Source organism: Lynx canadensis, chromosome B2 (genome assembly GCF_007474595.2).
Source record: "Lynx canadensis isolate LIC74 chromosome B2, mLynCan4.pri.v2, whole genome shotgun sequence".
Classification (NCBI taxonomy): domain Eukaryota; kingdom Metazoa; phylum Chordata; class Mammalia; order Carnivora; family Felidae; genus Lynx; species Lynx canadensis.
In genome coordinates this window covers 116261471-116277681 of record NC_044307.1, presented here as the reverse complement: position 1 = coordinate 116277681, position 16211 = coordinate 116261471, and the positions used below count along the sequence as shown (strand labels likewise).

At 36.3% G+C, this 16211-nt stretch overlaps 1 protein-coding gene across 7 annotated transcripts in view; it reads left to right on the top strand.

Moving 5' to 3' along the window:
- Window positions 1-16211, top strand: part of PTPRK (protein tyrosine phosphatase receptor type K) — a 568568-nt gene that overhangs the window by 291757 nt on the left and 260600 nt on the right. For all 7 annotated transcript variants that reach the window (XM_030316304.2, XM_030316309.2, XM_030316303.2 and 4 more), the window contains exon 6: window positions 12145-12319. In XM_030316304.2, coding sequence (XP_030172164.1) covers window positions 12145-12319 — 175 coding nt within the window. The remainder of the gene's footprint in view (window positions 1-12144; window positions 12320-16211) is intronic.

Genomic DNA, 16211 nt, shown 5'->3' with positions numbered 1-16211 from the left:
GACTTTGGTATCCATTCTAGGGGTTCTTTACAAAGGCTCAATCCCAGCCACAGCTGAGCCAGCCGTCACTTCTACAAGTAATGGTTTTCATTGCTTTTAGCCCTCATAGGTTTCTTCATAGTGTTTTTTTTCACTTCTGTATACATTCTTAGATTAGTATTCTGTATTAGTATTCTGTATACATTCTGTATACATTCTTAGACTCTAGATTAGTCTCATCTAATTTTTAAAGTAAGTTTTTTAAAGTCTCTTTTAATCTGTGGTTTTGTCCTCTGTCCCTTTTCTTCACATTTTGTCTATTGAGGCACCCAGGCCATTTGACTTCTAGTTTCTCAGTCTGCATTTTACTGATTGCACAGAAATGTCCTCCTTAGTTCAACATGTTCTTCTGAATTTTTTTGTAAATTGGCAGCCAGATCCAGAGTCAAGTTTGATTCTTTGGCAACAGTAGAGGTTGTGCTTCATATGATTATAGGAGGTACAAAATCTCTCTCTCTCTCTCTCTCTCTCTCTCTCTCTCTCTCTCTCTTCATCGCTATCTGTGCTTAATGCCTATATTCATTCCTAGAGGCTATAAATTCTGATCTTCTAATTCTATTATTTATTTTGTATTAGTTTAATGATGAGATCCTTCTCCTCTACCTTTTGCTTCCCAGTGACATAGTTCATTAAGGAAAAGGAGGATAAATGCTCAAATCTTTGCTTTAGTTATTGGTTTTCAATATAATGAATTGATTCCTTATCATTCTCTGGTGACAGATTCTTTTGTTTTTTATTGTTGGTCTTGTTATTGTTGTTATTATGAATTCATGGTTTTACCTATTTGATTTCAGTTCATTGTAATTATTACTATTATTGTTAGTATTAAGACCCAAAGTATCCCATCTTTGGCCAGTGAGAACCTCTTCAAGTTGGCTCCAGAGTCCTTCTGATATGACTCAGCAATTTTTAGGAGCTTCCTGCTGTCTGATATTATGAGATGGTCCACTGTGATCTTGTACATTTTCTTCTCTAGACTTAGTGCCCTGGTTTGGTTTAGTGAGAAATTGAATTTCAGGACCATGATGTGGATGTGCAAGGATACTCATTTTGTTAGACCTTTTAAGTGAACAGAACTAAGGGAAGATATGTATTTAAAGATAACATACCTATGAGTCTTTTGGATATTTCAAATTTAAGCCTAAAGATTTTCACTTAATGTTGTCTCTATTACAATTTGTCAGTTACAGCTTCTTTTTTATTTTTTTATTTTTATTTTTTTAATTTTTTTTTTCAACGTTTATTTATTTTTGGGACAGAGAGAGACAGAGCATGAACGGGGGAGGAGCAGAGAGAGAGGGAGACACAGAATCGGAAACAGGCTCCAGGCTCTGAGCCATCAGCCCAGAGCCCGACGCGGGGCTCGAACTCACGGACCGCGAGATCGTGACCTGGCTGAAGTCGGACGCTTAACCGACTGCGCCACCCAGGCGCCCCACAGCTTCTTTTTTCCATGCGAATATTCTCTGTTCTCAATGACACAGGGGAAAAGAGAATTAAAATATTCCACAGTTACTCATTTTATAAAATCTGATGGCATTTTGAATACTTGTATTATATCTCTATTGTTAGCATATAAGTGCATGCTATACTGTCTCATATAACCCTTATTAACTTAGTTCTACAGGTAACTATGTTTTTAATCACCATCAGTCTATATGTCATGTCTTCCCGGTAACTTTGGTTGTTTGAAAGTCATTTTCTAGTAGGTTCCTCAAGAATAGGTCATGGAATTAATATTCCTTCAGTCCTTGGATATTGATCATATTTTATATGTGCCCTTGATTCCTGTTTTGTTTTGTGTTTTTGTTTGTTTGTTTGTTTGTTTGTTTGTTTTATGCCCCTGATTTTTAAGTCAGTTTTGCAGGATATGAAATTCTTTGTTCACATTTTCTTTCCTTGAGTAACTTTAATATGTTACTTCATTTTGTTCAGGCATAAAGCCTTGCTATCAAAGTCTGATAATTTATGTTTCCTTATAAATCATCTATCTGCTTTTTCTAGATATTCAAAGGATTCTTTTTCCTATTTTTTAAAAGATTCTAATTTGACCAGAATACACATCACTGTGAGTCATTCTGAGTTACTATTCTCAAGTAGGTGGTGTGTTTTTCCATTGTATATTTTAAAAACATTTTTCTTTTAATTTTCAGAAGGTGCTTTTAAATATTATTTTCGTAGTTTTTTTCCCCTTGCTTCTGTGTGGACTTGTGTTATCTGTATGTTTGATCTTTGCATATCATCCATAGTCACTTTCTCTGAAATCCTTTTTATTCTCTTTATTTTAAATTTTTTTTTTTCAACGCTTATTTATTTTGGGGACAGAGAGAGACAGAGCATGAACGGGGGAGGGGCAGAGAGAGAGGGAGACACAGAATCGGAAACAGGCTCCAGGCTCTGAGCCATCAGCCCAGAGCCCGACGCGGGGCTCGAACTCCCGGACCGCGAGATCGTGACCTGGCTGAAGTCGGACGCTTAACCGACTGCGCCACCCAGGCGCCCCTATTCTCTTTATTTTAAATGAAAATCTCCTTTTTTCCCACATTCTGTTTTGCTTAAAATATCATCTGTGTTGATTTTATTTACTCTAGTTAATCTTATTTCTAAAATGACTTTTTTCTTTCATTTCTAATTTTTCTTGAGTTCTGTCATCTCATTTATGAGTTTTATTAATTTAAATTTATGTTACTCTTTCATATTATAAATAATTTTCTTAATGTTTTAGCATCTTGAAATACTAGGTTGCAGTTGTGATCTGTTTGGGGGCATATTTTTCTGCCTTACTTTCTGAGATTCTGGGGGGTAATATTCTTCTCCTTACTCTGTTTTAAATTTATAATAACTTTATGTTGGATTTGACCTTGATGCCTTTTATGTTGTTCACTTTTATGTGAAATATGTTTTCCTGAAATTTTAAAATGAGATGTGGAGTTCAGGAAAACTTTCCTGATTTCAAGAATCCCTCTTATGTTCCTGTGAGTTATGTTTAAAAATATGGCCACTTGCTTTCTGAGATTTCTTGATTTTGTTCTCCTCTCCACTTTGTCTGGATCTTTTCTTTTCTTCCTCTCTCTTGTTGTTTTGTGTTTTTATGTGGCAGATTCAGAAAGAGTGAAAAATTATCCTGCTTCCACCAACATGCCAGAGTCCCTCAGATGTAATAGTTTAATCGTATGGATCTCCTTGCTTTATTCCACTTCCCTCTTCCTGTGATTGGGATAATTTTATAACTATAAACTTGCATGCTTTATATTCTGCGTTCTGTCCAGTGCAATTTGAAGCAACCAGCCAATCCCATTATTTATATTTAGTAGTTTGTCTAAAATGTTCTAAGGTCACAAATACATGGTCATCCAGAACTTTACCTTCTATTTGATTAGGAATTAGGTATTTGATTAGGAATATCTAATGGTAATATTTTACATCTCTTTACTACATCATGCCATGGACTAACAGTGACTTCCTTACTACTGGCAGTAGAGTTATTTTCTTTCTTTTTTTTTTTAATGTTATTTATTTATTTTTAATTTACATCCAAGTTAGTTAGCATATGGTGCTATAATGATTACAGGAGTAGATTCCAGTGATTCATCCCCTAGGCATAACACCGAGTGCTCATCCCAACAAGTGTCTTCCCTAATCCCCCTTATCCATTTAGCCCATCCCCCCACCCACAACCCCTCCAGCAACCTTCAGTTTGTTCTCTGTATTTAAGAGTCTCTTATGTTTTGTCCCCTTTCTTGTTTTTATATTATTTTTGCTTCCCTTCCCTTCTGTTTATCTGTTTTGTGTCTTAAATTCCTCATATGAGTGAAGTCATGTGATACTTGTCTTTCTCTGACTAGCTAATTTCACCCAGCATAATACCCTCTAGTTCCATCCATGTGGTTATAAATGGCAAGATTTCATTCTTCTTGATTGCCGAGTAATACTTTAGTGTGTGTGTGTGTGTGTGTGTGTGTGCGCGCACGCGTGCGCGCGCACACACACATTCTCTTTATCTAGAGCCCAAAAGATTCCACCAAACACCTGCTGGAACTGATCCATGAATTCAGCAAAGTTGCAGGATATAAAATAAATGTACAGAAATCAGTTGCATTCCTATACACCAATAATGAAACAACAGAAAGAGAAATCAAGGAATTGATCCCATTTACAATTGCACCAAAAATCATAAAATACCGAAGAATAAATCTAACCAAAGTGGTGAAAAATCTATACACTGAAAACTATAGAAAGCTTATGAAAGAAAGTGAAGAAGACACACATATGCACACAAAAAGGAAAAACAGCCCATGTTCCTGGATAGGAAGAACAAATATTGTCAAAATGTCAGTACTCCCTGGGGACACCTGGGTGGCTCAGTCAGTTAAGCATCCAACTTCAGCTCAGGTCATGATCTCACAGTTTGTAAGTTTAAGCCCTGCATCAGGCTCCATGCTGACAGCTCAGAGCCTGGAACCTGCTTCAGATTCTATGTCTCCCTCTGTCTCTGTTCCTCCCCTGCTTGCACTCTGTCTCTGTCTGTCTCTCTGTCTCTGTCTGTCTCTCAGAAATAAACATTTAACAAAGTGTCAATACTACCCAAAGCAATCTACATATTCAATGCAATCCCTATCAAAATGATACCAGCATTCTTCACAGAACTAGAATAAACAATCCTAAAATTTGTATGGAACCAAGAAGAGACCCTAAATAGCCAAAGCAATCCTGAAAAAGAAAACCAAAGCTGAAGGCATCATGATCGTGAACTTCAAGATGTATTACAAAGCTGTAATCATCAAGACAGTATGGTACAGACAAAAAAAGCAGACATTCAGATCAATGGAACAGAATAGTGAGCCCAGAAATGGACCCAGAAACGTATGGCCAACTAATCTTTGGCAGTAGATTCCTAACCAGATTTAGGAAAGCAATTCTAGAAAACCAGAACCAAGCCAGATCAGAAAACTCGTCCTTAAAAATCTGTTCCTCCAGCAGCATTTCTGGTAACAAATCATCTGTATCAGTCAGCGTCCAAGCATGAAAAGACACATATATGTGTATACACACACAAAAAAATTCGAAAAAGACTTATTGCAAGGAATTGGTTTGTGTGACTGTGGGGCTGGCTAGGCAAGTCAGAAGTCTGCAGGTCAAACCCTTGGGAAGGGCAGGCTGGACTGTGCTACAGGCGCAAACTGACGTTGGTATTTACAGGTGGAATTTCTTCTACTTCAGGGAAATCTCAGCTCTGCTTTTAAAACATTTCAACTAATTTAATTTAATAATCACCCAGATTATTTGGATAAATCTCCCTTACTCAATGTCTATTGTTTATAGACTTCAATTCCATCTACAAAATACCTTCACAGGGACACCTCAGTTAGTGTTTGACTGAATAACTGGGGACTGTAGCCTAGACAAGCTGACATATCGAAAGACCATCACAGTTACTAAATGTGTTACTCGCTTAGGTATTGTTTTGATTATTATGTTCATAATATTGCTGTTGTCAGGATTTGCAGTTAGAACTTTTGCACAATTATTTCATTAATATTCTCGACATCTGTGTTGAATAGCAGGTATAAATAGATACCCCCATTTTTAGTTAAAAAGGTAGAGATGTGAGAAATAATGAGAAATTGTGGAGCTAATAAATGGTGATTTAGAACCTGAGTGTCATCCTCCACCAGGCATGGTTCAGTCCACTTACTGATTCTCCCTTCTTGTGGTTCCTCATACTGGTCACCTTCTCTCATTGCTGCAAAAATACCTATGCTTTGTAGGTTAAAATTTCCATTTTCTTGTTTAATAACTGAATTTACATTTTATTAAACTTGGCTAATGATTGATTCTTGGCTAATGATGTGTTACCCCCAGCACATTTTACCCTGCATTTTATCAGAATTATATTTGCTTCCTCTCTCTTTTTTTCTGTGTCCAGTGTCATTCACCTTGTTCAGCCCTTTCATTGCCAAATAATAAATACTTTGCTAAACTTAGTATTGTCATTTTAGTGTAATTTTCTTAGAAGAACACTATGTTCTTATTAAATGCTTAAGCTATTGAAACTATAATAATTTCTAGTGGATATAAGGCAGTGCTTTTCTCAAGACAATAACATGATTTAATTTTAGAAACATCTAGACTTTTAAACCCTTAATTTTGTCATAAAAATTTTTTTGTGTTTCTAAAATTCTTGGTTAAATTGTTCAATAATAATAATAATAATAATAATAATCATGGCTTATGAGAGAGAAAAAACATTCATATGGTAAACAAGTCTGGTGAGGAACCCTCAGTTCCTTGGAATTAATTTGGCTGGATTGTTGTATGATTCACTTTAACCTTACTTAATTACATTGTGCAGATTTACTTTGGGATTAGTTTTGGACAAAAGGCATGTACTGACAAATCATATGCAGTCTACTTAATGTATTCAACAGGAACCTCAATACCAAATGTAGGGAAATAGTCTCTTCATAGTTTCTCCACTTCTAGAAGATGGAGGGCATATATATATGATCATGTGCCCAAGAAAGGCAGTGAAAAATAAGTGAAACCATAAATGTAGTCTCATATTTTCTTCTAATCAATAGAATGAAATAATCCCTGTAAGTCGTTTAAGAGACACATTATTTAATTTAAAATTAAGTTGGGTTAATTTTATTCCTCAAGCCTTGAAAAGAAAAGCTGAGACAAACTTTATCATATTTTAACTGTACCGTACTAACTTTTAGCAGTTCAAGCTGAAAGTAATATGAAACCAAGTGCATTATGTCTCTTAACAGGAAGTCCAGAAAGAAGGGGGCTCTAGGAGTTGTTCTTTCCATTTCAGGAACTTGATCAAGAACTTGATTCTTTCTTTCTCCTTGATGTGCCATCCTCCATGTGTCAGCTTTAACCCTCACGTTGGGTTCTCTCACATGGGCAAGTCCACTCTTCTAGTTTTAAGCATAACATGGAGAATAAGAAAAGAGGACCCGCTGTGTCTTCTCTAGAAGTATGAGAACCTTCCTGGAAGTGACTTGGCCTGTTTCTGGCATATCTCATTGGCCAGTATGAGTACACAGCCATTTTTAGACCTTTCCCTATTAATAGGAATAGGGCGCCCATGATTGTTTTCTACCAGTGTGTCTTAAGCTGTAGTATCTTGATGCATAACCCAGAGATCTTATGAAAATGCAGATTTTGATTCAGTAGGTCTAGAGTTATCTTTAGACTTCACACTTGTAACAATTTGACAGGTGATTCTGATGCTACTAGTCTATAGATCACATTTTGAATAGCAAGAAATTTGATTAATAACTGGCTGTTATAGGGGGTGATGGTAAGGCTCAGTTGGTTAAGCAGCCGACACTTAACTTCCACTTAGGTCATGATCTCAAAGTTTGTGAGATTGAGCCCCGTGTCAGGGTCTGCACTGACAGTGTGGAGCCTGTTTGGGATTTTCTCTCCCCTCTCTCTCTCTCTCTCCCTCTCCCACCCCCTTTCTCAAAATAAATAGATAAACATTAAAAAGTAACCTGGCTATTATAGATGTTGAGAATTAACCAATATTATCACTATACTACTTCATGCCAGGAACTGAATTTGTCAAACACTGCATGCGGCCTGCATGATGAAGCTTACTTAGTTAAATAGAGGAGTAATGGTACTCAGGGACTGTAATGCCTAAGGTTATTTGGTAAGTGACAAGTCTCAGCAACCTGTACTGGAGACACTGCGAATAAGGCATGACAAGGACAAGGGGAGTGGGGGAGAGAAAAAGGCAAAGTGCTAACTTATAATTCTTGGATCATATAATTTTGTGGTTCATTTCTCAGTAGAGTTGGGGATATTTGCAATGGCAAAATTATATAAAAAAACTCAAAGCAGGATAAAGAATCTGGAACTGAAGAATATAAAAGCAGAAAACTATGTGCAAACACTGCCGCATAAGAAAGAGATTTAACATTACTTCTTATTTCTTCCTTCATAGTGCTGCCCACCCTGCTAAATTGATAGCTTGTACTTGGGCAAAGACCTATTATTCTGGACTTTAAGAGAAAAGTTATCGTTACTTTTGACTTCTGAAATGTACATGTCATCAATTGCCACTTTTAACTGTAACGCATTACTGGAAGCTGAGTAAATAACGCAATGTCTAGTATAGTAGGTTATATTTCTCATGGTACAGTGCATTGATCAAGGCTTTACAACAAATAATCAATTCATTCGACTGGACCTATAATGTAAATGAAAAAAGAAAAAGCAGCTTTGGTTTAGTTTAGATGAAATACTTCTGGATTCTGTGTCATCAAACCTGGTTTTGAGTTTTAAGCCTGCTACTAACAGGCTACGTATCACATTTCTAATCTTTCTGAATCCTGATTTTATGATCTTTAAATGGAAATAACCATCACGTAGGTGGTTTTGAGATAGCAATGACAGAACCAAGGCAATAACATACATAGCATCAGGTACATGGAGGCATTTATTAAATGATTATTGAAGACAAGCCTGAATATTATGATAGTATAATGGTATAATGAATAGTTATAGTTATTTTAAGGGTAAATAGCATGTATGTCTACTGTAGTCATTAATTATAAAAATAATATGTATCCTTTATAAGCATATATATTTTGTAGTTAGTTTAGTATATTAATAAACACAAATAGAAACATAATGTAATAAGCTTTGTGTACTCTTGGATCTCCTAAAGCAGGGCCATCAACATCTCTAAGTTGAGGGTTTTTGTTTTTTTTTAATATTTATTTTTGACAGAGATAGAGTGTGAGTGGGGGAGGGGCAGAGAGAGAGGGAGACACAGAATCCAGAGCAGACTCCAGGCTCTGAGCTGTCAGCACAGAGCCTGATGCAGGGCTCGAACCCATGAACTGTGAGATCATGACCTGAGCCGGAGTCAGATGCTTAACTGACTGAGCCACCCAGGTGCCCCATGTAAGTTGAGGTATTGTTCAGAAATAGTTTGGCATAACTGATCTCTAGATATCCTTGAGGTTTTGTATTTATGTAACTTCCCTTTATCATTACTTTAAGTCAATGTTTAGTATATTTTGGTTATGATAATATATAAAAGCCTCAGGAGGGCTTACATGATTTTTGTCTTTAAAAATATCAGTAAATTTAATTCATTTTAACCAAGAACTCAATCACCTATTAAATAAGATAATATATATGATGGCATAGAAGAAAAAATATATACATAGTAAGAGTTAAAGCCCTACCTTTAACATGATTTCAGTATACAAAGAAGTAAAAGGGTATATATAGAGAGGGGGGGCATATGTTAGAAGAGATTCAATTTGAGGCTTTGATGACTGGTTGTAAAGGGTCAAATGAGGTCACATTGAAAATGCAGACAATTTAAGGAATGGGAGAACACATGGTCAGTTGTGCTTGTAGAGGAAACTGTTACAGCACAGGAATGTTTTCAGGTAGTAAAAGCGGCTGTCGGGCATCACTGAGACCCAGGTGAGTTTGGGGATCGCTGACAATGTTCACAGGACTATGGTTGAGAGGACAATTTTGCCTGGTAGGTAACTATGATGGGAATGATACGTGGGCATGCTGGGAATGCCAGAAGTTGAGAGGTTGGTGAGTGGAATCATGGAGGAGTGGTCTGTAAGGGAGGAACTGGATAATGATGGCCTTCCCTGAAGGAGAGTAAAGCCCCCCCTTTAAGAAAAGTTTGGAGGAAGGTGGTTTCCTGAGATGAATGACAATTAAGATGGAAAGATGAAATAATGACTATTGAGAGGGAAACATTACATGGACTTAGAACATCTTCACAAGAGAAGATGGGCTTTTGAAAGCCATGACATTAAAAGACATGGGTGTGTGTGTGCCCGCACAAGATAATTCAGAGGGCAGAGTGGCCACAGGAATTGGCTGGCCTTGCACAAGAACTGAGAAGTATAAATGGCAGAGAAGAAGGTGGTGGAAGGTTGAGGGCAGTACTGGAGGGTAAGTTAGAGGAAGAAGACTGAGAGTGTATGCTGGTAGAATGAGTGTTAAGCATCTTCCAGTTGGAAAGATCATATCAAGTGATGTGATAGTTGAAAAAGGCAGCCTGAGATTTGCATATGTAATGGATATTTTTTTACATGGTTTGTAGGGAAAGAGAATTTAGACTTGATTTTACGGATTTATATCTTAGGGCTTCTGAATATAAGCTGCATTTTCTCTTCCTTATTATCCAGGGGGATGGTCAGAGATCTTGGTGCAAAAATCATGGAGTAGGTGGGTCTCTCTCTCTCTCTCACCAAAAAAAAAAAAAAAAAAAAAAAAAAAAAAAATACTGAAGTATTATAATGATCCCTTTACTATTTACTCCTTTAAAAAAATACAAAGTATTTTAATTATAAAAATTACAGAAAACAGTAAGATGGCCACTAATGTATCCACCACTGAATTTAAAAGAAATTGACATTTTGCATTTTCATTTCATATAATTAATTTTTGTTAAGGATTTTTTTTTGAGATTTAAACATGTATACACGTACCTTGAATCAGAGGAATCAGGGAGCTGGTTGTGATTGCCAATCGCTAATTTTTCAGTAATTTTAGGAGCCAAGTGACATTATATTGGTAATTTGAAAGTGACTATAGTGGGAATGTTTACAGAAATTGAGACACAATACAAATCAACACTTTATATTTTTGGTTAAGAACTAGCTATTCAGCATTTTACCAGGATACTGCTGGTCTGAGTTTGCAGAGTTAAACTTGTATATTGTATTTTATTGGATATACTGGATTGTATATTGGATTTTATTGAATACTTCCCATGTTGAAGTATTCCCATATTGAAACAATTCTGAGTTCAACATTCTTATCATATGCAAAAAGATTCAGATGTAGAAATGCAGATGGGGAATTGCTGGGTGCCAAGGTATATACATCCTCAAATTTACTGGATAGTAACATATTATCCTATAAAATGACTGTAGCATTTACATTTCCACTAGTAATTGTAAGGGCTTTCTTTCCCGTATCTAGTAGTACGAAATGATGTTTTATTAGTATGAAAGGATACCAGGGATACTTAGCATTTGACCAACAACACATGAAGTTAAGGATCATGACCCTTTCTCGTAGTTACGGCTTTTCTCTGTCCTTTGTGTTATCTTTGACATATAGATATTTTAAAATTTGGGTTGAGGATCTCTTTTCATGGTTATTAGACATATACATTTTCTCTTTTTATAGCCTGTCCATGTCTTGATGGGGTTGTTTGTCTTTTTTCTTATTGAATTGTTGAAGATCTTTACATAACCTGGCTATTTATCTTTTGATGGATTATTTCCACGACAAATATCTTATCACAGTTTGTGGCATGCTTTTTTCCCCCACTTTATTTATGATGTCTTTCAACATATAGAAGTTATAAATTTTATTATAGCTGAATTTTTCAACCATTTCCTTTATAGTTTACACTTACTGGTCTTGTGTGAGACACCCTGATATCGTAAATATGCTTTTCAGTATTTCATTTTGAAAGTTGACAGATATGCTATTAGCATTTAGGTTCTTTTGATTACTTCTCTTAAACGGTATAAATGGGCTGCCATTAATGCCAAAGAGATAAAGTTTGCAAAGAGTACAGATTTTGGTTTGACTCTAAATTATTCTTCAGTATTTTATTGTCATTCTGTGGTCGATTATACGCTACACTTTTAGCATACTAAGATGCATTGGTCGTGGTCTTGATTTTCTCATGGAGACAAACCTATTATAGCACATGCAATGGAGTGTAAGGACTAAAAGAAGCTCCCATTGAGCTCCTCCAGAAAAGGAGAGCAGTGAATTATATGCCGTGGGGCTATTAACTGTTCTGTTCATTCATACACTCTGAGCTAATAACAATTTTATGGAAAAGAGTTGTAATCTATAATGTCAGTGCTATACTCTTAAAGGATGCCAATATTTATTTCCATGTTTGTTTTTGTTTTGTTTTGGATTGGATTACAATGGTAAAAATTTGTTGGGGCTACATAGACCTTTTCCTCCTAATTTAGGAACAAGAATAACTTATCACATATACTGGTTGCTAAGATGTTTTAGATTTATGGAAATGTTAAGAAACTGTTTTTAAAGCTTGGTTTCTGCTTGCAGAGACGAAACGGAGAAGATATACCAGTGGCCCAGACCAAGAACATCAATCACAGAAGATTTGCTGCTTCCTTTAGATTGCAGGAAGTGACCAAAACTGACCAGGATTTGTATCGCTGTGTAACTCAGTCAGAACGAGGCTCCGGTGTGTCCAATTTTGCTCAACTTATCGTAAGAGGTAAAGTTGCTTTTATTTCATGAAACAGCTTGTCTTTGTTAGAACAAAGGCACCTTGTAGGTATTTTGATTGATTTTTAAACCTGGTGCTCCTTGTCTCAAGTCACCAAAAAGTTATAACATATAAAAATTCTGCTAATGTCTTAAGGGAAAATAAGACTGTTGTATATTTGTTGCACACAGTTTTAAGCAGTGTTTTCTGTAGAAAGGGATCTGTTTTTAAAAGCTCTCATAGGGCTAGCCATATAAAACACTTTATTCCATATTGTCACCATCTAGTTTGCATTTTAATTTTAGACTTGCTTTCTCTGCTTAAAATAGTTGCACAGATACTACTTTTGCTCTTCCACAGAGCATTGTGGCCATGAGGTCAAGGTTGAGTTCCTATCTCCATGTGGACCTGTAAATTTTAACAGTATCAAAACCCAGTGGTAGGTGTTCACCAATTCTGCTCCCCTAGAGCATCTTAGGAAGTTAGACTTCCTAAGAGGTCCTCCTTAATATCCTTGAATACTAAAGTTACTAGAGGAATTGTAAGGAATATGACGTGTCAGTACGTACCTGTGGTGAATACTGGAGAAACGATACAAGTGCAAAATGTGTATTAAATTCGTTCAAAATTTATTGGGTCCCTGATATATTCCATACATTGTTCTAGGTTGTGCAGATAAAATTGTAAATAAAATACAAAGTCCCTGACCCTGTGGAGTTCAACACTGAGGTATGTTAGATATACTCTACAGGAAAATACTAGAGATATAGTATCAAGTTATGGTATGTGTTATGAAGAAAAACAAACACTCAAAATGATGGAGATGAATATTTTAGCGAGGGTGATCTGGAAGACCTCTTTAATAGATGGCAGTTGAGCTGAACCCTTAAAAATGGGTAATCTATTTTCCTATGTGAAAATGTTGATGAAATGCAGCTCTGTTGAATAGACTCCAGCATCAGTCAATAATGACACAAATGTACATAGTTATAAACCACCTAAGTCTCCTTAAGAAGTTTAGGAGATCCTAACAAGAAAGTCTAACCTTGACTGAGATTTGTCCAAGGCATCAAGCAAGGTCTTTGTGAGCGAGTCTTCTTTGATGGGATCCAAAGGTTGAGAAAAGTTGTCCAGGTGAGGGATGTGGACGTGGGGGCAGGGACAAGAGAAAGCAGTGCCAACAGAAGTGCCAGGCAGAGAACAAGGCACATGTCAAGGCCCAGAGGCTGGAAGCAGAACATGAGATATATCCATATTCAAGTTAATCTATGTTCAATCCTTGACATCGAATGTCTTTACCTACTTTATTTCAAGATTTACTTGATTTTAATACTTTAACCTTTAATACTTTAGAGAGAAGAAAATTGAAACTCAGACTATTTGATAACTGCCCAGAGCCACAAAAATCTAATAATTGGCTAAACCAAAATTTAACCCTGCATTTCTTGACTCCTGATGCTGGGCTCATTCTTTTCCGCTACAGCTTTATCTTACAGTGTTACTAGCCCTTCATAATGCTTTTGTCTTGAGACATCTTACAGCTCATTAAAAAAGTTTACCTTTGTAGATTCGATACGACTTATTTTAAATAAAACTTCTCTCGTGTCTCCAGAGTCAGCTGATAGGCTGTGCTTCAGTTCATGAAGTCACAGCCCCAGCTAACTGAATAATAAGGAAATACGATAATGTTTCAGTGTTCAGTGCTTAGGCAGTGTTCAGGCGGACAGTTTTTATGCTCGTAGATGCTTGTGTGCTCCTCTCTGTTGAGCCTGTTGCAACAGCTTTGTCACCTGAGCCTACACTGGCAAGCCTGAAGGTGTCCTAGGGTAGCCTCCAGAGTGGTTAGCATGCTATGGCTACAGGAAGGTGGGCGTGCCCTGGAGTCATGCTCACTGTGTCTGCATGGTAGCCTGTGTGCATTGGATACAGCCACTGAAGGAGCTGGTGGCTTTTAATAGTGCAGTTAGTGTCCTTCTGAATACCTTCAAGTTATTTGTGTATGTGTGGTGTTGTGTGTATTTTTATATAAGCATATATCATTTTGTGAAGAAGTGGTCTTATGGTGTATGCAACAGTTTATAGAAGGCAGAGTTGAAGCTTTTATCCAGGTGCTCCCTTTTGGAGCTATATTTCCTTTTTTTCATATAGCTGTTTTATGTCTGTGTATTTTAGAAGAGATTTGTTTTGGTATTACTGGATCTCTCTTGTTTATCTGAATCAAAGAGTAGATTTTATCATTTTATCAAAGCTGTGTTTTCTTTACCTGGCGACAAATGTATTATGGCTGTCCTAGGACCGTTACTTGTGGAATAAGTATTTCGATATGATTCATAAAAGGAGGATCCTTGGACTTCATAGAAAACTTTGGCTGTTTTTTTTTTTTCTTTTTTAAAGAAAGTTCTGCCATTTAATCTATAATTTTGTTTTAGACTTTACATGGGACCTGTTGGATTAAAATACTTTGAATTTTGCTATCCAGAGTCTGCCAACATTTTAGAAACATTTTGATAGTTTTAGCAGTTTTATTTTCTTTTCAACATATTTTCAGTTGTCACGTATCTAATACTTACAAGTGATACTTTGCTTGCTGTTTTATTTGAAAACTAATGTATAGCAATAAGTTTTCTTGTTTGTGCGGATAACCACCGAATAAATATTGTTAACCAAACCACCCACCCTTTGGGGTCAGCTGTCCTGGTGTTAAAACAGTGCTGAGAATTAACTATGGTGACAGGTCCTGTCTCTCAATGGCAGTTTTAAAACTGACATCCTGTTACTTCAATACAAAAGATGGTAATTTTAAAGGAAATTTTGGGGGCAGTGATATGAATCGTCTTTAATAAGACCTGGCATAGTATTGCCTGTTGTCAAAGATGACCCAAGGGTAAGAGTTTATTAGTGCATTTTCTCCTAAACTGAAAGTGACAGGGCATGCTTAAGGCTCTTTTGCTAGGTACAAATGAAAATTTCACTGCAAAATTCTGGCGTTGAAGAGTATTGATCTCTGTTTTCCCACAGCCAGAAGAAGAAAGAAAAGAAAAGTAAAGAAAAAAAGTATGCTGGAGCAGAATTTACTTTGTCATGACTTTAGCATTGCTTCCAGATCATTTTGAGTAATGATAATAATGTCTTTAGCTTGTGGAAGCCAGTCTTTATTGACAAAAAGTTTTTACAGAAATGAGATAAAGAGCAGATGTTTTTGCTCAATGTTTCTACAAAATTGAAGTGTAAAAATGTGAACTACAGGTTGAAATCGTGTTTACAAGCTTCAAACTAAAAACACTGACTTTGTAGCCTAAGTTATGTTACAGATTTTCATCCTTTACCTCATTTACCATCTTCTTTCTTCCCCACCTCTCTGAATCAAGGGTCCATTTACATTTCTAAGCAACTGACCCACAAGAAACTTCTGTAAAATTCTCTGTCTGCTACAACTGATGCTCGATTTCTATTCCTATTTGTTACCCTTTTCTTGTGTTTTTATCTGTGAAACTCATTACCTTTTAAGTTATTTAATGTGAAAAATACAAGGTTTTTGTTTGTCTCTGTTGTTGGTTTGAGTTTTAAAGTTTAGTGCCAACTATCAGCCATCATCAAAATGCTCTGGACTTACTTCACTTAATAATTTTATCTATTCCTACTGAATACTGGTGACCTCTAGCTGTAGCGTAAGTAGGGTATGTGTCGGAACCCAGTCTTACTCAGTGAGGTGGACCTGTCAAACAGATTTTGGTGGTTAAAATGATAGGGATCTGGATTGTTGTTGATACTTCCCTCTGTAAGACAATACAAGCTAGCTTAAAAATAAGGATATTTACTGACTTTTGTACCTGGAGGGTATGGATGTAGTTTTCAGGATTGATTCATTTAGTCATGAAAGATCAAAGTTCTTTCCAGTCCT